Below are 26197 nucleotides of genomic sequence, written 5' to 3' on the forward strand. Positions count from 1 at the left end.
TCTCATTTGCTTCAAGTAATTACCTTAGTCAACTTCATTTTCTTATTACCATACACTTATTGATATTTGATCATTTATATTGAAAAAATGAAAAAAGATTGTTGGTTCATAATATTGAGGAATCGATCAGATCAGTTTTTCCCAATTTTTATCATTAGTAATGGTTCGTTTTTACTTTCCCTCATCTGAACAATGTTACCAAGTCCCTAAGTCATTCTGAGTTTTTTTTTAAATAGACAAATATATTAAAAACAAAATAAATTCATAAAATAATCATCACCGTTCACCAAACATAGTTTTCAATTATAGTTCCTCATTCCTCGACATCATTCCGCTTTTTAGGAGTATTGTTTGGTCATATTGAATACACAACTTTATAATTCTTGACTGACGTATGTTTGATAACTATTCGTCATAGAGTATCAGGAAATTTATAAACAGAGAGGAAGGGAGGGGGCATAGTGTTTTCGGACAGCCCCATGAGCTGTGCACCCATATTGCAAGTTGCTTTAATTTCTATTTCGTATAGGATCACGAACTCAAAGGGGTTCGTATGTAAAATTCACCCAATGCTGGATACGCCATGGATTGACTTTATACATAATTGCATAATTTTGCCAGGGGAGTTTAATACTACCGGAAAATCGACCTTTTCAAGTTGTTTAACTTTGGGGGCGACGTAACTGAGATATGTTTACACTTTATTACAATATGAATATAATTTTGTTATAAAAGTGTACTAGGTAGGTGTACAAAAAACCTATTATCAAATATACGACTTATTGCCTGAATATTGGTAATTTTGAATTCTTTGCGGGGGGCTGATGTCCCAAGCACCCCCACCTCGTCCGCCTATTGACTAGAATGCAAAGTCAATATGCATTGCTGAGGTTGAACAAAATTGGATATTTGATATCGACAGCCTTTTTTATGCGTTTCATAACAAGTTGAGTGAGCGTCTCGTCGCACCCGGTTAATAAAGGCTTTCCAACTATTTACGATTTTTCGTGCGAAATTTGAAAAAAAGTATTTTTGTAAAGAGAATCATCGTCTTTCCAAACTATTCAATACTACCCGTGCGATATTTGAAAGAGATATCGTCTCACTCTTTGGAAAGATTGATAAAGAAAGAAGGAAAAAAAGAAAGATGAAGTCGGCTCGTGTACAAACCTCTCTCTTGCTAGTCGCTGTAGTTTTGGCGATTCTCTTCGCCTCAAGCGAGGCTTACGAAAATGGCGCACCGGTATCTGCATGTGTGACTGCCACACCAGGGCACGTAACAGGTGAAACACCCATTCCTCCACAAACTGGTGACGGCCCGTACAATATCACTTTTGACGTCCAGGAGTACGTTCGGGGCGACGAGGTCCAAGGTAAGGGATAAAGTGATTTCATGTTTCTTTCCGAAGGTTCATAATTACGAAGTGAGCCAAGTGCTATCGAGATTCCCCAGAAAAGTTACATGTATCATAACATCTGATTGACCTTCCATTCCTCATATTCAAATTATGATTTATTTTGCAATGAATATCATCTCAATCGAAGAGAATAGAAATAAAACCATCCTTTTCTGCCATTCTGAAAAAAAAAATTATTTCATTTCAAACTTTGCCCCCCCCCCCCCACAAAGATTAAAAGTACTGTTTAAACGTCTTTGGTTTAGATCATTAACTGTACAACATTTGGCACAGTGCATTTCTGAACTTGCATATTGCCTGGGACACACTACTTCACACGATTCCCGGTAGTGTTATTTTGATTATACAATATAATGACTAATACTCTAACACCACTATAGTCCAAGTACAACTTTGGAGAAAGATCTATGGAAATTAGCCTGACAATTTTGAAGGTCCGTTATTCCGAAGGTTGATGATTTCGAAGGTTCGTTATTCCGAAGTTTCATAAATATATAAATCAGTATTTTCAAGCATAAGAAATTGATAAAAGAGTTGCATGCAGGCGCGTACGCTGGATTTTTTCAAGGGGGGGGTAAGAGGACATTTTTTTTTGTTGTCTCAAAAAAAATCGCAACGACTCAGCCAGCCGCTAAATAAGCGGGGGGGGGGGGGGGGGGGGGGGGGGGGGGGGGGGGGGGGGGGGGGGGGGGGGGGGGGGGGGTAAGAGGACCCTTTTTTTTTTTTTTTTGGTCTCGAAATTTGAAAATTTGACATTTTGCTCCGTTGGGGGGAGGGGGTAAGGTCAAATTTTTAGGTCAGCCATTGGTATATATATATATATATATATATATATATATTTTTTTTTTTTTTTAAATTACAAAAGGGGGGGGGTTTCCTCCAAAATACACACATAAAAAATACCAAAGGGGGGGGGGGGGTTCAACCCCCAAACCCCCCCCCCCTGCGTACGCGCCTGGTTGTATGGGTAAGAAAAATAGTTCAAAATGTACAATACAAGCACATGAAATGTGAATTGGGTTAAATTAAAGATGATTGATGTCATCATTAGGCTTCGCGCAATTTAATGTTGTCAACCGTCGTTATTCAGGCAAAATAAAGATGATAATAATTCTTGAAATATACCTATTATCATTTTTGTTGTACCCCCTGTAACTGTTATTTTACATAACGTTGTGCATTCTCCTCTTCCTCCTCCCCTCCTCCTCCTTCTCTTCCTTCTCCTCCTCCTTCTTCTTTTATTACTCCTCCTCCTCCTCCCTCTCCTCGCCCTCCTCCTCCCCCTCCTCCTCCTCTTCCTCCTCATTCTCCTCCTCCTCCTCCTCCTCCCTCCTCCTCCTTCTTCTTTTCTTCCTCCTCCTCCTCCTCCTCCTCTTCCTCCTTCTCCTCTTCCTCCTTCTCCTCATTCTCCTCCTCCTCCTCCTCCTCCTCCCCCTCCTCCTCCTCCTCCTCCTTCTTCTTTTCTTCCTCCTCCTCCTCCTCCTTCTTCTTTCTTCTTCCTCCTCCTCCTCCTTCTCCTCCTCCCCCTCCTCCTCCTGTTCCTCCTTCTCCTCATTCTCCTCCTCCCCCTCCTCCTCCTCCTCCTCCTCCTCCTCCTCCTCCTTCTTCTTTTCTTCTTCCTCCTTCTCCTCCTCCTCCTCCCCCTCCTCCTCCTCCCCCCCTCCTCCTCCTCCCCCTCCTCCTCCTCTTCCTCCTTCTCCTCATTCTCCTCCCCCATCTCCTTCCCCTTCTCCTCCTCCTCCGTACAAACCAGTTACGATCGAGGGGACGTTCCAGGGCTTCTTGCTACAGGCTCGTCGAGTCTCGGATGATGTGCCTGTGGGTACTTTTACGGCTCCTAACGCAACCATTGGGAAGCTTCTCCTCTGCACCACCAGTAATACTACCGTCACTCACACTAATATGGACGAGAAGACTGACCAAGTATTTACATGGCAAGTCCCAGACGCTGGAACAGGGGACGTTAGATTCTTGTGAGTTTCACCCTTTTTAATATTTGCAAAATTGTACAAGTGTATCTCCCCTCTAAATATTTATTGTATGCCATTTTAAACTAGCATTAACTCGTAATTAACCATCGTTGATAAAAGGTTGTGTTGTCAAGGTAAGGTGCCTATAGTATACAAGAGGAAAATAGAATCGCCATATTTACATTGAAATATGTCAATGCTCTTATTGATGGTCTTGATTGCCCCTTTCTAACAAATATAATAATGATAATAATAACGTTAAATCGGGTATAACATAATAATTAGCATTTCTTTCTCTCTAAGTTGATTTTAAGACTTACAAGTAGTGTCGTAGTATAAGTATAAGTATGACTGAAGATGTAAAGGTTATGAATTAAACTCCCGGCACGACACTTTATCATCAGGTAGGGCATTTTATCTACATCGCCTCTTGTAAGATGCGAAAGTAATTATAGATCATCTTTGTGAGCATCTGTAAAATGGTCCTGGCTAAAATGCTGTCCAGGGGATTGAGAATGTGCGAGCAAGTCTGAATCCGATGACGGGGGTAACACAATTTCTGTAACGCGCTTAGTGACATCGTAGTTGTATTAAGCGCTATGTAAATCCAGAATATACTAGTACTACTACTACTACTACTACTACTACTACTACTACTAGGCTACTTCTACTACTACTACTACTACTACTACTACTACTACTACTACTTATAATAGTAATTATATTATCATTATTATTAATGTTATCATTTTTATGATTATTTTTATAATTATGAATTTCATCATTATTATCATTATATATTCTCCTAATCATTATTATCATTATCATTATCATCGTCATCATGATCATTACTGTTTGTTATCGTATTTTTGGCTTATCATCTTCCTTTACAGCGCCACGGTTGCCACCGACCATGATAACTTCTACGTGGGAATCTTGTCAGAGATACTTGGTGATTGTATGTATTCAGCAAAATATAAACTGAATTTCATGTTCTTCTTTTTCCTTCTTCTTCTTCTTCTTCTTCTTCTTCTTCTTCATCATCATCATCTTCATCTTCTTCGTCTCCTTCACCATCATCTTCTTAATATTACTAGTTTAGATACTGATCAACACCCCTAATAGGGTTTTGACAGAGAGAGAGAGAGTACCTGTACGTGTTAATGAATCCCAACAGCGCGCAAAAAGAAAGTGTACCCAACTTTGGTAGCTTATGTTTAAAAAGTTATAATCTATGTGACCTTCAATTATATTTTATTGCAAAGAAGAACTAATACACTATCAAATGATAATGTTTCCATACAATATTGTGCTGCAAAGGACGACTGAACAGCAGGCCTTTCAAAAGGTATTGTCAAACTGATCCGCGTGTACCAAGTTTGGGCTGAAGCAATGAATTTGGGTCAAAAGCCATTATGTGTGTGTGTTATCTCATTCCAATAGCAATTGCACATTTATTTAGATTGACTATTATGCAGTTGGAAAAAAAGGTATTAATATCAACTTATACTCAAGAAAATTATTATTACAGGCACAATTTACGATATTCTCTTCGTTATAATGATTACAATCTTGACTTCATTCGCATCCCTTGTTTAAGGTAACATTCTCATTGAGTGATACAAAATACAATTTATTTGATATTTATCATCACTATGTGCTCTTTCTTGCATTTGAGTTTAGTAACATTTTAGTTTTCATTCGCTATTCGAGATAAACACCTTATCATTATGTTCCTTACGCGTGTAAAATGGCTCAGTGGACACGTGAGCAGAGATAACTTAGGTTGCGTTTATCGACCAAAATTTTGGCTAGAATCAGGTTTCTCTTAGATATCATGAGAAAAGAATTTAGTCGGCTGTTTAAAATAGTCACAGGTTATCCTATGGATTTAAACAAGTTTATGTGAAAGCCTAGATACATTGCATGAAGCACTGAAACACGAGGTACAATTTAACTATCAAAATGATTTAAAACCGAAACAGCACATGTATATGGCCTGACCCACATTGGTTCCTTAAGCCCAAACTTAGAACAAGGCGATTTTAACAATACTTTTTAAAGACCCTGGTGCTCATTTACCCGTGGTAAATAGGGTATCATTGGACAGAAAATAAGTTACTCTTCATCATGAAATCAATTTGGTTATACATTTTTATTTAGGAGCTACTAAAGTTGGGCACACTTTTGTTATACGCACTGTAGTGATACGATGCGGAGATAAGATACGGAAATGTAACGCGTACACACTAAGAAAAAATGGTGCAAGTATGCACCTTTAGGGGTGCAAACCGATGCCACACTGGTAGCACCTTAAGGGGTTAAATCCTGCACCCTTTAAGAGGGTGCCAGACTGCAACTTTTAGGAGACATGTTAGTACCCTTAATGGTTCAATCCTGCTCCATGAGGGGTGCAAACCGATGCAATAGCAGCACCTTTAGGGGTTCAATCCTGCACCCTTTAAACGGTGCAATCCTGCTCCCATACTCGAGGAATACTCGAGGAATTTGATCGTCCACAAATACATATTAAACATGAATGTTGTTTCTTGGTTAGTAATCATATAATCAATATATCTATTGCTAAAACGTGAATGTAATTGTAACATGATCAGACAAAATAATCTATTGGTTAATGATTGCCGAAGGAAAATACAAATCACAAAATTGATATGCGTTGTCATAATTTGCTTAACAAATCATGATTAATGTATTTTTATGTGAACACGTGTAAAGTAATCATGAATATGCATGCAATATGCAAATATTTATTTTGCACCCTTTTGTGGTCGATAGGGTTCATTTTTATGTAAAGGGTGCAAACTCTTACTTTGCACCCTTTTTTCTTAGAGTGTATATTAAATACGTCATCATAAAACAAACTATGCGGTTGCTGCGTCATAGCTAAATGAGCCTTATTGCAGACGCGGAGCCACGGGGGGGGGGGGGGGGGGGGGGGCGACCGCCCCCACCCACCCCTAGCAAAAAAAAAAAACTGGTATCACAAAAGATGGAAACGTAAATTTTACCTTTACTTTTTTTTAAACAAAAAACTAAAGCGGGCCACCCCCCCCCCTTAGCAAAATAAATAAATAAATACATAGATAAAATTAATGTGTTTATTCCGCCCCCCCCCGAAAAAAAAAATAGTGTTTCATTCCCTACCCCCCCCCCCCCCCTATTCACCGACCGGATGATTCGCTGCTAAATATTTCCTCATAATTGGACTTGAAAAAATGTGCTCTTGCTAACTCCCGTAAGTTTGTTAATTTCAATATATGGCATAAATATGACAGGGCTTAAACAAACTACTCTGATTGGAATAGTTAAAGAAAGAAATGAAAAATATTTTGGGCTCATTTAAGAACATCAGAGTCTCTTGTAAGATTAATTTTGTTGGGAGAAAAAGTAAAAGGTACTAGACCGAAAAAATGTTGCAATCAACTTCTGATAGATAAATTGATCATTATTAATATCATTATATCGTTATCTTTAATAGTTATGTTTTATGTTGCATAGCAATCAATCATCAATTCAGCTTATGTCGTGCCGAATCAGATATTCCTGCACTCGAAGCCCCGGGGGGCGTTTCGTGAAACAATTATCATACTAATATCATATTCACCGACAATTTAGTCAGCACTGACTAAATTTGACCAATCACAGGCCTGGAAAATAGTCGATGACAAAAGAATTGTCGGTGAACATGATATTAGTCGGTGAAAACCACCGACTAATATTATTGTTTCATGAAACGCCCCTCAGGTAAGACGTCTAGGCACAAGCATGGCTATCTTCCAAATCCTACAGGACTCAACTAAACGAAAAATCCGTTAAGAGTTTTTTTAATGTTCGATCACATTATTTCATGATTATCTTCAGGAACTGAATTATATGGATAAATGTGCTGCCTTTACATTCTGTGGAGTTTTCACTTCAAGTGTTCAGACTAAACTTATGTTTAGTCTTGTGTTTATGCACCATCTGTGGCAACATTGGATTAAAGTAAATGTTCTTTTTCCCCCTTTTAGTTCTTCCATTTCTAGGTTGCTAACTGTTCTGCCATCTCTCTCTTTTCTTTTCTATGCCAGCCGTGACGGACGCACCAACCACTATGGGCGGTAAGATATGATTATATTTATGTAGAGATCACATAGGTGCCGGAAGCGGGATCAGAGGGGCGGATGCGGATTAATTTTCTACACCCAAAGGGCCCCCTCACAAGAAAAAAAAGTTGCATGCAATTATTTTGCATTACAACGATGTTTCAAATGCTCTAAAATGCAAACTTCAAGCATTTTAAATCAACATTTTCTCCCTCGATCGCTTCCGTTTCTTCGAAGACGCTTTGTTTTTCAACTGCATGAAAACCCAATCTAATAATCATAATGATGGTGATGATGATAAAAAATAAATATGATTATGATAATAATAAAAAATAATAAAATTAATGATTATAATAATAATTATATCAGTACCGAGAACTTAACAGGCGGAAATCGTTCCATAAACTTCTAGAGAGAGAGAGAGAGAGAGAGAGAGGGGGGGGGGCACAGTCACATCGCTGTACATTGATTCCTTATTATTGATCAAGGAAGATTGATTTAAAAAAAAAAAATTAAAGTTCTCGAAAGATATGAACTTTATCTATCAAGAATAATGCAGTCAGTTTCGTTCACTTTTGAGTGATGTTTATGATGCCTTATAGTAAAGCAAGTATGTCGTATATATTTCATATCAGCTAACCGCGAGCTGTGTGATTCACAGTCCGGTTACGTATCCACTATACCACGAAACCTCTTTTTAAATCTATCTTCTTTCCCCGTTCTTTATTGCAGAACCTACTACTGCGGAAATGACCACTGCAAATGGTAAGATATGTTATTTACTTATTAATAAAACAAATCGAATAAATATTGGTTAAATTTCCTTGAATCTTTTTCTATCACCTAATTCTAGTATGCATTAAAAAGTTGGAAAACACTATACGAGTTAATGAATTATTGGTATTTCCATAAGTCTCTAAAAACTCTCTTTATTGCAGAACCTACTACTGCGGCAATGACCACTGCAAATGGTAAAATATGTTGTTTACTTAGTAATAAAACTAATGGAATACATATTGGTTAAATGTCCTTGAATCTATTTCTATCACCTAATTCGTATTGCATTAAAAAGTTGGAAAACACTTTACGGGCTAATGAATTATGGGTATTTCCATATAGTTACCTCTATAATAATTCGTTGTTATTTTTTTGAAAGTTTAATGTTGACGACAACGGTGATTGTGATGATGTCAATAATGGTAGTAATGGTAATTACGAAGAATAATACAAAAATATGTAATTATATACTTTATTAATTGGAATGACATAAAGGAAATGCTAATCTAAATAAAAGCATATGATTTGATAAATTTCGATTAAGGAAATTTAATTGGCGGCATTTACCAAGTTGAAGGTTTTTGGTAATTATCCATATGTACAACATGCAAAAACTAGTATCGTGCCTTTCTTATTCTCAATAGATGTCTGAAAGTCCAAGCTCAATGCCTTTGAAAATAAAAAAAATAACAGACATTTTATTGACCTTCAAACTCAACCACTCCCTAAATATTGGGGCAATGCCAATATTTATTTTGAACTTGAGCTCATGTGCATACCTCATCACGCTTATGATTCATAATCGCACGATAACAAATAGTTCACACCAAATCAGGACGATACATTTCTTTGCCCACGAACTCCCTTACTGCACTCTTGACAAATATTTGGGTCATTTTTTCCATGCATTTGGGGGGAGGGGTGAATTTTATGTGTTCCTCCTTCCCCAAAACGGGTATAACTTAACTAAACCTATTTAAGAGTGTGCTATTTCTACCACGTGTTTTCACGTAGATTTTTAAAAAATCCCCATAATAACAACAATAACTACAGCAATGATAATACTACACTGTAATAATAATAATAGTAACAAAAAGAATCGTTCTTCCATTATGCTATGATAGCGCATATCACATTATAACGTCCCTATGTGATTCCAAAGAACTATGGAAATTATTTCCCAGTTAGGCGTAATTTGAATCGTTAATGCTGTCCATAAGCTGTGACATAGATAACACGTTATGACATCTGGGTCCCGTCTTACAAAGAGTTGATATCAATCGCAACTATAAGAAATAGGAGACTGCAAACTTGCGATTGATTGGAGGACTCTTTGTAAGACGGCGCCCTGCACTCCTCTCAAACCACCGAAAAGACGACGCCATGGTGTCGTATCAGCAATAATTTATGAAAATAACCTATTTGCTTTTGAACGTGTCAGTTGATGCAAATCTCTCTTTTTGTCTTTCTTTTAATGTATATGTAGCTGTCAGGCTGTCTACTGGTTTCGGGATTCTTCTTCTGGCAGTAGTCATCAGCGTGCTTCAGTTGTTTGCCTAGATATTGCTCTTCTAAACGTTACCAAGCAACTAACTAACATCAACACAAGTTCTGAAGTCTAGTTTTAATTTCACTTAACATCAAGTTATACAGCCATGTGTGTTTGATTACGATCAAGTTTAATGTTGTTGCAAGATTGAAAGATTAGGTCTGTAGTTGTTTGCATAGTTATCGCTCTTCTACCCGGTTGCATCGTTACGACGACCTTTTACTTTGTGAAAGCATAAAAACAAGTTTTGAACTTGAGTTTGAATTTCATTAAACATTAGATTAAAAACAACCATGTGTGTTTGTTTATGATCAAGCTTTTTTAAAGATATAATTGTAAGTTGGAGAAAATTAGATCTTTAGTCAAATTACGTTACGTATAGAAGCTCTACATTTCGCTTAAGTTAAATAATATCATTTATGAGTGAACTAATCATTTTCCAAACGTGATATTTCTTTTATAATTAGAGTCATTTTGACTAGGGTTTCTACATTAATTTGATATTCCATATTCCACTTAAGGTGCAGGTATAATGTTTTGTATAGACAAATGCTGCTTAGTTCCCATGATATTGATAAGTGTTTACTTATTACTTGGATCAACATGACCAGCAGCTGTTAGAATTCGTTTTACAATATTGTTTTCATTTCCATGTAATCACAATCCATTGACAATGTAACGTGATATCTGTTCATATTATTATGAAGGCTGATATACGTATAGACGTGAAGCTGGATTGAGAGTTACGTTAAATTAGAAATGTTAGGACTGAGTGTGCATTACGTTTGCCTTGTATTCAAGAATTTTGTTTTCTAGCAATAATTGTTGCTACATTTCGGTAACTATGATCTAAAATAATACTAGTACCATACAAAAAATATCACTTACAATATGAAATTTGTACGAAATAATTTTTATCTGAATGTGATGTATTGCAACTTAAAATAGAAGTAAAAAGAAAATAAATTGTGTACAATGAGTGGATCGCAGATAATCTCATATACGTGTAATTTTTCAGGTTAAAATAGTCAGGATAATGCATGTATGTCTCTTTTCTATCTGTCTCTGCATCTTTCAATCTCTTCTTCTCTCTCTCTCTCTCTCTCTCTGTCCACCTTCTCTAATAATAATAATATTAGAGCTGAGGATTTTCCCCTCTATCTCTCTTTCGTACACTTTCTTTTACACCTGTGATTATACACGCATTTCGTCATGTTTTACGTGAATTGTAGTCCTCTTCTACCTAGCTCTCTACCATTATGACCATGTTAAAAAACAACTTGTATGATTCGTTTGTCTGTTAAAAAAATGTTTGTACCTTAAACAATAAATTTATCGATCACGTTATATCAATACCTGGTATATTTAACCACTCTGTGATCCCTTGCAATCTTCATCTTGGGGAAAATATAATCAGAGTAACCTTGTAATGCCCGTTACACACGAACCGTCATTTGCCTGCCTGACGTAGGGTTGCGCCAGGCCGCCAGCGACTGCTGGGTTCTTTGACGCATCATGCCATGGGGATATTGTACATATAAATAAATGCAAAATGAACAGTGCATGCCCAGAAATGCTCACATTGCCATGAAATACTTACGGGATAATAGACCGGTCAAAGAACATATTCAAATTTATGGATGTTTCTTTCCTGGGGATCTAGTGACTAGTTATTAATGAATGAACTGCAATAATTGGAATCCAGTCTATATACATTACTTGTCGCTATGTCGGGGAAACCGTGAGCTAGCTTGCGGATTGTCAAACAACCTCTCTTTAAACTATGATAGTAAACCGGTCTATTGCCTCAGGGGCGGCGGAGCGTCTTCCAAAGTGGGGAGGGGGCACTAACAAAAAAGGGCATTTTTTCTGGAGGAAAAATTGGGCACCTATAAAGGGAAACCTCAAAGTAATCATACACCATTTTCAGACATTGGTATTTACTCCCTACATCGTCACCGGGGTAACAGTATATTTGTAAAGCGCTTAGAGACATCGTAGATGTATTAAGCGCTATATAAAAGCGGAATGTTATTAATATTTATATAGTACAATACTGCTTAAGCGACATCTTATAAAGAGGACATAAAACAAACCCTGATTAGTTTTAAGCACAATCTAATGAAGAAAGACTGAAAAGTTCTTTTATGAGTAACATAATTATAACAATTGCTAGCGAGCTCTAGGGGGGGGGGGGAATGGGCTCTAAAGTCGCTTTGAATGTTATGGAGAAAAGAAAAGTAGGCACTAATCAGAAGGAAAAAAGACAGATATGCGAAAAGAAAAGATGCACATGTTAAAGTAAAAAGGGCAATTATCAGAGGTGAAAATGGGGCACTTGTTGGACCTGAAAAGAGACACTCAACAGAATTTTTAAAAAGGCACTTGTGAGAATGGAAATGTGGAATTTGTTGAAGGAAAAGGGTACCTATCAGATTTTAATAGGGCATCTATCAGATGTATTAAGGGGCAATTTGAAAAAGGGAAGGGGCTCCTATACAAAAGGAAAAGTGGCGCTTATCCGAAGGAAATATGATACTTATTAGATAGGTAAAGGGGCACGTGTCAAAATAAAAGGGGCACTTATCAGAGGTGAAAAGTGGCATTTAAGAGAAAGGGTAGAGGGTTCTTATTAAAAAGGAAAAAAGGGCAATTATCAGAAGAACAAATGCACTTATTAAAAGGAAAAGGGGCACTATTCAAACTAAAGAAGGGCTAAATATCAAATGCGAAAAGGAGAAACTCACCATAGATGAAAAGGGGCAATAATGAGAATGGAAAAGGGGCACCTGTCAGATTGTGATAGTGGCACTTGTTTGGGTGAAAAGGGGAAATTTTTGAAGAAGGAAAAAGGGCACGTATCAAAATAAAGGGAGCACTTATCAGAGGTGAACAGGGGCACTCGTCAAACAAGAAAAGAAGCACTTATCAGAAGGGGAAGAGGCAATTGTTACAAAGAAAAGGGGGCACTTTTCAAAATAAAACCTGTCAGATTTTAATTTAATTTTCAGAGGCAATTATCAGAGGTGAAGGGGGGGGGTGGGACTTCTTAAAGATGGTTAAGGGTACTTATCGAACTTAAAAAGGGGCACTTACCAGAGACGGAAAAGAGCACTTATGAGAATGGAAAAGGGACATTTATTGCAAGTCAAAAGGGCAGTTGTCGAAGCAAAAGGGCACGTTTATGAGAAAGTGAAGGGGGTCGATGAGTCGATCGTATGAAAAAAATGGGGGGGGGGGGGAGGTGCACTTAACACAAGGAAAGTGGCACTTATAAGAAGGGGGAGGGGCTGTTCTGACAAAGGAAATGGGGTACTTGTCCTATGTAAGAAGGGGCACTGTTGGGTACCTAAAAAATGGGGGCATTGTGCCCCCCCCCCCGGAGCGCCGCCTCTGTATCGCCTTCAAACGAAAGATAATTATCACAATGTACAATCAAAATGCTGCCTTGTAGACAATCCGATCCCAAGCGTCATTATCTAGTTGCCTAATCAAAGGCGCTGATGAGACTGAGAAACTACCTATGCAACACACAAAATTATGTTATGGTAGGGTTGCACTGTGTTGTGTCGACTTTCACTCCCTCAAAAAAAAATTGAATGTGATAGACCATTTGTATTTCATTGTGCAATCTAAAGGCCATTTTATTTGTCAAGTCAAGCCCTGCCCATCATTATGTGCATGTTGAAAAGTTGTTTACCGATCGGAGAAGCATCACATGAAACTGTAGAGAGTGAATATGACAAGAGACTATAATTTAAAAGGTAAAGAATCGTTACAAAACTGGCAAGAGGTGACCCTTGAATCATGAATGTATTTTAAAATGAGACGTAGCTCCGTGACTATAACGCTTCCGGTCCCAGACTGACAACAGTGGTAGGCCGCAACCAACTGGCGACTCGGTGATGTCGATCAGCTACCCCTCCATTATTGTTTACCACAACACCATCACTGCCACCCAGAAGCTCCCCCGATAGACGTCAGCTAGGACTCACCCCATACTTTGCATCCATAATGACCCAAATGTCATTCTTTTACAATTTCCCGCCTGATTTGAGATGGCTCCTCCTTCCCACAAACTCCCCAGTAGACAGGTAGCAATATAATGGAATGCCAAGATCCAATTAAATTTATACCCCCCCCCCCCCACGATAGACATCAGATATATAGGACCCATCCCACATACTTTGCATCCGTAAAGATCAAATTTTCATTCTTTTTCATTCTTTTTTAACTTTTCGAACTCGATCGCCGAAAAAAAGACGCGACCCGCCCACACCCCTTCAACTATGGGGCGCCATGTGACACATGTGTTTTTCCGTCACAAAACCACTCCAAATATTTGTTCAATCTCACAATGTGTTTTTGTCACAAAAGCAATCTCGCACAGTGTTTTTGTCACTAAATCACTCTCACAGAGTGACCAGCTCTTCGTCCACGGAATCAATTAGGCCATATAGCGCTACCTCGAATTCTACATACAACTGATTTAGTATAGTCCCAACCAATGCAGTTTGATATTGTAAACTCTATAACCCATTAATTTACTCATTTTTTTTTAACCGAACGACAAATACCCCAACATTTTCCAACTTGCTATGGGTGCATACAAAAGGGCACATCCAAAGTGGCGGCCGGATATGTCTTTGAAATGGAGAGAGAATAAAAAGGTGGGGAAAGATATTTACAGAGAGAGAGAGAGAGAGAGAGGGGGGGGGGGGAGAGAGCTCTGATCGAGGAGCTGGGGGTGGAGGGGAATAATTGGGGAGCCGAAGGAACTTAGAAAATATCTACAGTGTGGAAATGTTAGAGAGATAGAGAGAGGGAGAGATAGAGTGATCGAGGGGCCGGGGGGGGGGGGGGGGGGGGGGGGGTTGGAGGAGGAGGGGAAATACAGTTAATGTAATAAGATATACACGAATATATTATACGACGGATATATGACAAATAAACCTAGCTTTTGCATGTGACGCCCGTTTAAGAATGTTTCTTAACATTCTTTAATTTTTCTACTATAGTAGCTCAGTAGTTCTTTTTAAAAAAATTCTTCTTCCAGTTCTAATTCTCCTCGGTCCTCCTATATATCGTATCTTCTTTTTCTCCTTCTAGCTCTTCTCTTCCTTCTAGCTCTTCTTCTTCTTCTTCTTCTTCTTCTTCTTCTTCTTCTTCTTCTTCTTCTTCTTCTTCTTCTTCTTCTTCTTCTTCTTCTTCTTCTTCTTCTTCTTCTTCTTCTTCTTCTTCTTCTTCTTCTTCTTCTTCTTCTTCTTCTTCTTCTTCTTCTTCTTCTTCTTCTTCTTCTTCTTCTTCTTCTTCTTCTTCTTCTTCTTCTTCTTCTTCTTCTTCTTCTTCTTCTTCTTCTTCTTCTTCCTCTTCTATTTCTACAATTCTTCTTCATTTTTCCTGCACATTGTAATCTTTCAAGTCCAGACAAGAACGAACGACAGGCGCGCCAGTCTATGTAAAAAATACATGTAATAACTAAACTATGGAACGCCAAAGTTCCGGTACCGTTAACATATGTATGCACTTGTCATTTGTTATTGTTTTGCGTAACTTACAGCCTGATCTAAGTTCCAAATAAATCAAGTAAAATGGCGGACAATAGTCCATGGGCACAGTTTGTGTGTATAAGTGAAGAAGATGGTCTTATTATTCCAATAACTAGTGATGTATTTTCCGTCGGCAGAGCCAAAGGTAAGATCTAAGCACTAATGTTTTTACCTTTTCACTGTGTCTGTGACTGCCGCTGCTCGCGCTTGGGCCTGTGTGCACCGCCAACTTCCCCAGAGCCTTCGGCTGGGTTGGGGCAGGCATATAGCCCGAATTTTCTGTCTCTTTCGTTCGTTAGACTCTGATTTAGGTAGGGTCAGCTCCTCTCTTTAGAGCCAGAAGCCGACCATAGGCGTAAGTGTTCACGTTCGGTGTAACCTTTCTTTACACCAAACTTGGCCAAATTAATGCCTAATTTTGATATTTTAGTTTTTACCGGATGCATAGTCATAGAAGACTATCCAATTTATTTTATTCTATACTAGAGTCTTAGAGACCTATAGTCTAGATTTATTGTAAATTAGGCCTAGGATCTAGGCTAATACATCGGTTCCACTTACCAACTTGACTGAATAATTCTGTTTAATGGTCCATTTTCAGGAAATTATAGGTCAAAATCGACATCCATGTTGAGCCGTATTTTAAACTCATGACGTCATCTAAATTTCATCCCTTCTAGTCTACGCCGAAGGCAAAATGGTTATGAAGGAAAAAACTGTGATAATGTCATTACGAGCTTGTAGCTCGTGCACAGTTTTTCCTTCATAATCATTTTATCGATTTTATCATTCCACCTGTTGTTTCTGTAGAGTTACAAAACATATTCCTTATCATATTTTTTTCTTGCAGCTTGTGATCTCTCAATGCCAGATAATAAGTGCATATCAGGGAGGCATTGCAATCTCTTCAGGAAAAACAATACCGTTTGGCTAGAGGACACAAGGTGAGTAACACAGGGCAGTCACACAGGAGGAAATTGCTCTATATATTTAAAGCCCCACTGCACTACTTATAGCTACTTGCACCCTCTATATAGCAAACAATGCGTAACCGGTGACCATTGGTCCCCCATGATCCTCTTTTTCTTATGTTAATTGAGAGCTGATTTGATGAGATACCACCTGTCAGTGACCACCCTGGGTGTTCTAATTCCTCCTAGCCAAACTTGGCTTTAAAGAATCATCATATAGCAAATAGGCAAGCTCATGGGATAAGAATATTTTAACACTAGGGTATTCCAATGAGAAGCAAGGAAGCAACTTGCCCCCCCCCCCCATGACATATTTTCAACCAAGAAATTGTTTGAATGATTTCCAGTCAAATTTCATGAAATTGTTCTAGGTATGTATTTAAATATAAACTGCTCTTAAAACCTCATACTCATAGTCCTCTTTCCTGTACAATTCATTTGTTGATAACCTTCTTGAGCACTACAAGTACTTGTAGCAGATTCATAATAATTTGTTTTTAGTAATGTGTAATTATCTGCACTTTCAAATTTGTGGGTGTTGTTTATTGTTTTTGTTTCCACAGCACCAATGGTACATGGTTGAATGGAGTCAAGATTGGCAAAGGACAGGTACCTGTTATGCTTTTATATTCTACTCTCTACTTTAAATTTTAATCAAATTTATAACATGGAAATGTATAAACTATTATATTTGTAGAGCTACACATTGTACATCTTCTTTGGAATGAAATGCAAGGGAGGTATTTTGTGATCATTTCTTGCATGTTTTGTGTTTTGATTTTAGAAGCAAAGACTGTTTCACAAGGATGAAATAGCAGTGGTTCATCAAGACGGCAATCAGGGAGCCAAAGGTATGCAAGAACAGAAAAAAAAGAAAGACAGGACAAATAAAGAAATGCATAACAAAAATTAAAATATATGTACTGTTAGGAATTATACAGTAGGCTTGCGGGTGCACCATGTGAGAGAGAGAGAGAGGATTGAGGAGTCCTGAAAAGGACTGTTGGTGTAGTCTTGAAAAAGACAGTCTTTTCAGGACTCCTCAATCCTCCCTCTCTCTCACATGGTGCACCCGCAAGCCTACTGTATATCTACATCACCATGCAAGCCGATACTTACAAGCAGCATCTGTCAGGAATTAGTTGTGCAGTAGTGAGAGATGATCATTGAATGTGAATATTTTCTTGCATTTTTAACCATGAGGGAGCAATACAAATTATGCACCAATGATCATCACTCAATGCTATTTTGTATCCTACACTGATGTAAGATGCTCTGAGCCTTCTGATTTTCAGAAGTTAGAAGTTGGAGTCAACAGGGTGGTACCCCACAAGTCGCTAATATGGGAAAGGCTTGCTAGAGTGTGTGCCCCTGAAGGTGGAGCCATAACTGACTTCTGATCGAGTGCATTCCACTCTCGGTCTCAACAGGTTCTTAGGAAGAATGAATATTTGTATACATCCTTCTTGTCAGAAGGGATTCCAATGGAGCATTGGTAGTGGTTTCTTGTCCTTGACCCTGTTAAGATTTTATGCTGCAGACCCATCGTTCCCCTTTGAATTGTGTATACAGCATGTCCTCTGTCCCTTGTAGATACAATCCTATCAGAAGCTCTTAGTGCAAGCTATACTGGGATGAATAAATTTGTAAAGTGAGATTTTCAGTGATATCTTTGATTCAGTCAAAAGCCTGTGTAGTGTGTACATGTGTGTTTTGTTTGTGTGTATATGTGTGTATTTTGTTTGTGTGCATGTTTGTTCATGTAATATTTATCATTCCCTTCTCTATCAGATATAGTGTACCGATATGAAGATCTTGCATTGCTGGAAGCTGAACGAGAAAGTCTGGATCAAACACAAGAAATGAGCAATCCAGGTATGAGCTTCTTTTTTTTGTCTTTAAAATCATAGGCTGAAAAATAAAAATGACAAAAAAGGAGTCTTCTTCGTTGATGCCTCCAAAACACACTGTCTCTGACAAGCTCTCCAATAGTTTTGAAACACATTTCAGATTGATTCATCGTTTTACCTCATGTTTAAGTGGGAAATGCAAATGCAACATGAAAATGCAAAAAGGAAACGATATGTATTCTGCTACAAATACTATTGACAATAATAGTGAAAGAATGGCTATAAAGAGAAATTGTATTGACTAAATCGTTATTAGATTACTTCTCTTATAAAGGTAAAGACCAGTTTTGGAAACTCCCCCCTCTCAAAAAATGAAATGGAAGCTCTTACCAATCATGTGAAAGAATATGTTTTTACTAATACGTGATGGATGATACAAATTTTGCCAGGAAACCGCCTACTAATTGATATACTGTATTTGGTAAATTATTATATCTATCCGGACCGGATAGATATCGCGCACTTGTTGCGTAGTCCCATATACATCTTTCTGTGTACAGTGCTTGTCACTTTACCAAGACTGGGCCAAATTTCTTATCATTTTGATGATTCCAGAACCTTCCTTTGTTTGCCTTCCATTATACAGATGAAAATACAGAAGACTATGTATTTGAAGACATAAACAAAAGGGGAGAGGAATCCAGGAAGCGGAAGAAGGGTGATGTAAGTACTGTAACAATTTATTTCTGTCATGCTCTGTCCTGAGATTGTGTGCTATTGTAACACCTGTTGAAAATAATATATATGCTTTCATACCATTGCAAATATATACATTTATGTTTATTCAGGTTCAGAAAAAAAATTGCCTATTTTTCATTGACAAATTCCTCTTTGGCTACTTTATCTGATCTGCCTGTGTCACTGATTGGCGGTCTTGGAAGTAGGAGAGCTATAAAGGGGGTACAGTGAGACCTTTTTATTAACCACTTATATAGAAGTGTTGTGGTCAAGTGGATACGGCACCAGACTGTTGATCACAAGGTTTGAGGCCCGCCGCGGCACTAATGTCCTTTGGCAAGACATTGATCTACATTTGCCACTCTCCACCCAGGTGTTAAATGGGTACCCGGTAGGATGGAAAAGCCAATGTGGTATGCTTAACAATTTGAGCCTAGTAGCTCTTGTTGGAATGTTCCCCAGGTAGTAGAGAAAGTGCATGCATGGTGTGCAGGCAAGCCAGAATCCGATGAGCGGGGTAATAATGTAAAGCGCTTAGAAACTCAGACATTCCCGAAATATTATGCACTATATTATTATTATTATCATTATAGAAAGATTGCCTGTCTACATTTTCTTTTTCCTTTGAATAAAATTTCTCATTGAAACATGTACTGAAAGAACCCTTGTGTTAAAACGACCTGTCTATAAAGGCTACTTTTCTTGTCTCCCTTGATTAGACTTTATATTCATTCTGTTTTCATGAAGGATTCTGAGGACACAGATGAACCTGCTGCTAAAAGGCTTGAAGGAGAAGAGGGGGAAGAGTTTGATAAAAAGAAGGAAAATACACGTAAGTTAATACAAAGACACATGTAGTCTTTTTAGAGCACGAGAAGACTGGCTCTCATGATTTCTCTTTTTCATTGTGTTCATTCCTGACTGTTTCAAGAAGACCAGAGGACCATTACTTTGTTTTGTATATTGTAAGCAAATCTTTGCTGCTATTTAGTCACATCTTTAATATCTTTTCAAAAAGAGATGTTGAAAGAAGGTATTTTAATATCTTATACTCCCTTCTGTTAGGCAGGGCTCAACACTTTTTTTGCAGGAAGTCTGGTTTTTAGAGCCTCTATGCATACTATTACATAGGCCATATGGATTTTTTTTTGGTGAAAATTTTGGGGTCCATACATAGATTTTGGGCGTTTATATTTTCTGGGTGGTTGTCACTATCGAGACCTGTGTTCAGTTTTTGTATTTCTTATCCCATCCAGTGAAAGTGTAAAAGTCCTCACATATTTTTAGAATGGTCTGTATCTGTATGTGAGGTTGACTGTAATAAGGGTAAGAAAGATGGATTAGCAAGGAATTATGAACAATAAAGGTGGATTGTTCTTTGGAAAGATTCCTCCTGCTCTCTTTTCTCCATCAATCCTCTCACTGCCCTGTCTGTCTGTCTATCCTTCTCTTTCTATCCTCTTTCTCACTCTTTCTCTGTCTGTGTCTCTCCTTTCTCCCCTCTATATCTTTCTATAATCACTGTCTCAAAACACTTGTTACCATCCCCCAAAAATGTAGCTGAAAGTTCTCAAAAAAAGTCTTCGGGCAATCCGAATTCAAGCCTAGTAGATGATCACATCAAAGGAACTGCTGAAGCAATAGATGATGCTGAAAAGGATAGGACCAGTGGAAAAGGAGATGGGGATGCAGAGGAAAGAGGAAGAGAGGAAAAGGATGCTACAGGTGGTAAGGAAGATGGAGAGGGAGAAAAGAAGACGAAAGAAGAAGGGGCCAAACCTCAGCAGGAGGATGAAGAACAGGATGAAATCCTGGAGACCCTGATATGTAGCATCTGCCAAGACATACTGCACAAATGTATCAGGTGAGATTCACACAGACAGAGAGGGAGGGAGGGAGAAAGAGAGAGAGAGAGGAGGGAGAAAGAGAGAGGGGGAGAGAGGGAGGGAGAAAGAGAGAGAGAAAGAAAGAAAGGAAGGGAGAGAGAGAGAGAGAGAGAGTGAAAAAGAGGAAGGAAAAAGACAGACAATAGAAACAGAAAGATGGACTGATTAGAGAGAGAGAGAGAGAGAGAGAAAGAAAGAAAGAGAGGGAGAGAGAGAGAGAGGAAGGAAAGAGACAGACAAATAGAAACAGAAAGATGGACTGATCAAAACAAAAGACAGACAGACAGAAAGATAGAAATGGAGAGGGTGGAACAGGGAGAGAAAGGGAGGAAGGAGAGAGACAGACAAATATAAACAGATGAAAGATGGACTGATTAAAACAAGAGACAGACAGACAGACAGATAGAAATAGAGAGAGTGTAGGTGACAGAGAAAATGAGGGATCGAGAGAATATGAAAGAGGTAGACAGGAATGGAAAACAAATAGTACATTAATACAGACTTTCAGTGCCTGAAAGTAATAGTGGAAAAAGGAGAAAAAGAATAGATTAAACTTTACAATGTACTTATTTCCACTCTTTATTCCAGACTACCATGTCCACATATGTATATTTCCTGTTCATAAATTTGACAAATCTGATCAAAAAATTTGATTTGGAAGCATGGACACCTTATTTCATACAATTATTTTAAATTTTATTGTGGATTTGTCCATATCAGACATAATGCTCCAGTCTGTAAACATGATAATGTTATTGGGCAAGTCCAAGCTATTCTGTCCCATTTCTACAGACCACATCTTCACGTAAACACTTACTGTATCTAATCATTATGTTTACTTTTCTGCTCTAACCGTCTAGAAGTTAAGATCAGACCAAATATAAAGTGAATAAAAAGTTGATTTCTGTTCACAACTCCTCAGTACTTGGTCGTGTGTAGTCAAATATTGGACTTCCCTTATTAATAAAATGGTTGAAACAACCAGAATATCTTATTTTTTCTTCTCTATTCATGCTACAGTCTTCAACCTTGTATGCATAGTTTCTGTGCAGCATGTATATCAGGATGGATGAAACATTCAAAGAGATGTCCCCAAGTGAGTTTATTTCATATTTACATTGAACTTACTATCCATGTTATGTAATCTACATGTACCTCCATACCGCTCGAGAGTATTGTACAACCAGAAACCTAGAGGGCATGAAATGTTCATGAATTTCATGAGTCGATCAGATTCGCTAATGTTTCATGCCATGAATAATTGAACAACAATTGAAACAGAACTGAACATTGAAAATTTACATAAGCTTGTTGCAGGAAAAATGGCTGTCATTTACATTTTGCGTGAGGTTTCTCGATATGCAATATTTGCCAAAATAGGCAACTTTTCTGCTTTGGCTACCTATCTAGTGTTTGTCAATTCTTCTCGACTACAATATTTGCACATGTAATTATGCATTTTAAAAAAAATTGTTAACATTAGACACGAACTTAATAGCTACAGAAGATTACTAAGTGTCAGGTATAAATGTTTCTGCAGTTCTAGAACCTTACTTATTTTTATTTATTTTCTAGTGTCGAAAAAGTGTCAAGCGATTCGGCCACAATTATATCGTGAACAGCTTAGTGGATGCCTACCTAAAGCAAAACCCAGGTAAGATTGAAGATTGGTATATATATATATATATATATATATATATATATATATATTTTCTAGCAGAAATTTAAGTCTGCACTGATGTTTTATTTTATTTGGCAAAGATAAAATAAAGAAATATTTAATACAAAACAACAGTTAAATTTTTAATGAGTCACATGAATGCCCGGAAAAGAAAAAGATTAACTAAATAACTATAACCTGAAGGTCTTCTATTCCAATCCATGTGACTTAACGTAAATAAATAGCACAGAATAGCAATTTATAACAAATAATGAATTGCAAGTAGATTAAATGAGACAAAAAGAAAACAATAAATGTTGTGTTTTTAATATGTACATGTCTATGCCTCCCCCAAAAGAAGAATACATGTACACAACCAAAACTTAACATTATTCAATAGCATTTCAAACACGACAGAGGTAGGTGTAAGTCAGCTGTTTGATAATTTTGTGAAAGAATGGACAATTTTATCCAGACATCAAAGTGAATATCTCGTATTATTCCAATGATGTACCCCGTATACTATTCAAAGAATCTGCTCCGTAAGATATTTTCTGCGCTAAAAATAGTGCAAGCTTGGATACTGGAATTGCACTTCGAACATTAGGTCATTGCGTCCGATGGGATGGCCGCTTTACACAACTCTTTGTGAAATAAAAGCGGAAGATGACTAGACCGTTCGTAGATTTGCTGTAGGGTTTTCACAAAGTGTGTGGTAAATTGGACCAGACCATTTGTAGACGAGAGGGGTTTATTTCACAAACATGAATCCTGATATTTTGTGAATAAAGGGGCACGTTTTCTCAAAAGTTTGGGTAATGCGACCACCCTACATGACACAATGTCCCAATGATTTGAAGTAAGCCAACCAGTCAGTGCACTCACATGCAATTTGGTATGCATAAAAGTTAAAATTCTAATTTAAATTACCACCACATTTACTTATTTTCTCATTTGCTAATCTTTATTCACTATTGTCTTCCATTGAATTTTTTTTTCCCATCTGCAAACAATATTTTATGACCCCCCCCTCTTTTTTTTGTCGATGCACAGATAAACAGAGGACAAAGGAAGACTTGGAGGAAATGGATGCACGCGGCAATGTTCCATGCAATATGGTAATTTAGACTCGTGCTTCCTTCCTTCATAGGCTTTTATTTCAAGAAAATGGTACTTATTTACATGGTAACAGAAACTGTCTGTTAGAAACAGGGTCCAAGGTCACATTGAAATCAGGAAAAACCTGGAAAACATGTTCCATTTTTTCCATTCAGGGAAAAGGCGGGGCGTTTTAAAATAAACTCTCAAATCATGTACTTGACAAAATCAAAGACTTTCATAGCCCCCAAAGAAAGTTATCAGTCCGTTTAAATGTATTATTTAACTTTGTTCAGGTGCCTTCTATTGTACAAGCCCCGTGCTTTTTTTGAAGGTATCCTTTCATCTATTGTTATTATTGTTATGCATCGTCAAATATTGTCAATATTTGTTATAATTTTTATGGATGATGAATAAATAAATTGAATTGAAATTTAATTGAATTGTTTAATGTTGTGTCCAAACAGCTTATACTCTGAATGATGGGCTAAGTAGGTTTTGTTTTGTGTATTTAAGTGTCTTCTTTTCTCTCTGTACCAATGTGGCAATGGAGTACTTTTGTATAGTCCATAGATACATCTAATAAGTACAACCTATCCTTGTGTGTTAGTGCCTGCAACCACTATTGCAGAGAAAACTGTAGATAGGTTGAAATACATTGTTTACACAAGAAGGCTTTGAATATCTTGTTTTAGACAATGGCAACATGGGAATAGGGTTCAGACTTATGAGTGAAAGTGAACAGGTGATATTGCGCAATGTTATGATTGGACTCAAGTCAGAAATATATGTGTGCATGAAAATTGTGCAAGTAGTCAAGATATGTAAGTGGTTGAGATTTAAGAAAGTTTAATTTGTTTGCGATGATCTAAAGTTTCGTGCCGCAAAAAAAGGCGGGGTTTTCTTTGAAGAAAAAAATTTGCACAAGATTTTGTTATGAGAGTTATGTGTACTGTTTCAGACCTTAGAATACGATGCTTTGGACAGTGACGATGAAGATGGCGACTACGATCCAAGTGAGGAAGAGGAAGAGGAAGAGGAGCAGGAGGAGCAGGAGGATGAGGATCCCCAACCACCGTAAGTTGCTCTTTATCTCCTTCCTTGGCTTCCATCATTTTTCTGCACATTTCCATAGTTAGCTCGAGACTGCCACTTATTTTCTTTAGGTTAATAGACATTTCTCAATTCATTTCAGACAGAGCAAATGAGAGGGATTCTTGCAAGATGCGTTACTGAGTTGCCAATTTGTGTTTGATTGATCGCAACTTTAAAAAATTCACAAATTATTAATTTTTAATGAGATTTTGCTCAAACTTTCACTGATCAATTCCTATCATTTTTCTGCTTCTATTAAATCCCCTCTGCACTAGCTTGGCATGGAAGGATTAGACCTCCCTGCAAGGTCACTGGCAAGTGGTTATCTCATCAAATCAGCTCTCAATTATTAAGAAAGAAGAGCATCATGGGGGATCAACAGGTGCCGCTTAGGCACTGTTGGCTGTATAGAGGGCACAAGTAGCTATAAGTAGTGCAGTGGGGCTTTAAAACCAACTCGATATCAGGCTGGACTTCCCCCTTTAATAATAGGTTTGACCGTACATGTATATATACTCTGTAGAAACTCTCAAATCGTTGATTGTTTTATTGCAGTGCCTGTAGACAATGCCCACACTATGTACAGGCCTTGGATAGGAATGCTGTGATGTCACTCCAAGCCACCCTGGATCCATCAACAAGCTGTGCTGCAACGTCAGGTTTAGTTCGTTATTTTGATATTTGAAGTGTATGGCAAGTGGGATGAAAAAATAGCTGTGTGCAGTGCACCAAAGGTTATACACAAGATGGCAATAGGCCTCGCCCCCTTTTTGAAATTATGCCCACCCGCCAAAGGTTGCAAAGCTCCCCTGCGAATTTTCCTTCCCATGATGGGTAAATTCCTTTACTTGCTCACTCACTTGTACAGTTAAGAAGATTTAGATAAGTTTGGACGGGGGGGGGGGGGGGGGGGGGGAGAGAGGGGATGTGCAATAATACCTACACGTACATATGCCACTGCATACTTAAACGATCCATTCACTGTTTTCTTGTGTCATGTTTTATTGCTATTTTTATGCCTCCGCCACCGAAGGTGGTGCCGGAGGCATCATGTTTTCGGGTTGTCCGTACGTCCGTACGTCCATCCCGTTTGACCGTTATCACAATATCTCAAGAACCATTTAAGATTTAAACTTAAGACTCAGGTATAGTATTTATCACCATAGGAAAACGATCTGATCAGATTTTGGAGTACGTAGGTCAAAGGTCACAGGTCACAGAGGTCAACTTATGAAATTCCTTGTATTGAGATTGTTAGCGCGATATCTCAAGAACCATTTGAGATTTAAACTTCAAACTTAAGGATAGTATGTATCACCATAGGAAGACGATCTGATTAGATTTTGGAGCACTTATGTCAAAGGTCAAGGGTCACAGAGGTCAACTTATGAAATTCCATACATTGAGATTGTTATCATGATATCTCAAGAACCACTGGAGATTTAAACTTCAAACTTAGTGATAGTGTGTATCACCATAGGAAGACAATCTGATTACATTTTGGAGCACGTAGGTCAAAGGTCAAGGGTC

At 37.9% G+C, this 26197-nt stretch overlaps 2 protein-coding genes across 3 annotated transcripts; both read left to right on the forward strand.

The window, feature by feature from the left end:
- The first annotated feature begins 901 nt into the window (after nt 1-901).
- LOC764821 (putative defense protein 3) lies at nt 902-10690 on the forward strand. 2 transcript variants are annotated; one of them, XM_001201345.4, is made up of 7 exons: nt 902-1373; nt 3172-3391; nt 4282-4346; nt 7480-7509; nt 8227-8259; nt 8433-8465; nt 9758-10690. In XM_001201345.4, exons 1-7 carry the CDS (start codon nt 1148-1150, stop codon nt 9829-9831), a joined length of 681 nt encoding a protein of 226 aa, XP_001201345.1. In that variant the 5' UTR covers nt 902-1147; the 3' UTR covers nt 9832-10690. The 2 variants fall into 2 exon arrangements, with proteins under 2 accessions (XP_001201345.1, XP_003723318.1); XM_003723270.3 differs by lacking the exon at nt 8433-8465 and having other exon boundaries at nt 905-1373.
- A 4662-nt stretch (nt 10691-15352) lies between these two features.
- LOC594514 (E3 ubiquitin-protein ligase CHFR) lies at nt 15353-25487 on the forward strand. The gene is made up of 13 exons (XM_030980543.1): nt 15353-15514; nt 16220-16313; nt 16904-16949; nt 17125-17191; nt 18132-18215; nt 18837-18913; nt 19676-19760; nt 20489-20792; nt 21835-21910; nt 22390-22468; nt 23528-23592; nt 24534-24649; nt 25223-25487. Exons 1-13 carry the CDS (start codon nt 15412-15414, stop codon nt 25350-25352), a joined length of 1326 nt encoding a protein of 441 aa, XP_030836403.1. The 5' UTR covers nt 15353-15411; the 3' UTR covers nt 25353-25487.
- The last annotated feature ends 710 nt before the right edge of the window (nt 25488-26197 follow it).

Source organism: Strongylocentrotus purpuratus, unplaced genomic scaffold, assembly GCF_000002235.5.
Source record: "Strongylocentrotus purpuratus isolate Spur 01 unplaced genomic scaffold, Spur_5.0 spur5_scaffold_11, whole genome shotgun sequence".
Lineage (NCBI taxonomy): Eukaryota > Metazoa > Echinodermata > Echinoidea > Camarodonta > Strongylocentrotidae > Strongylocentrotus > Strongylocentrotus purpuratus.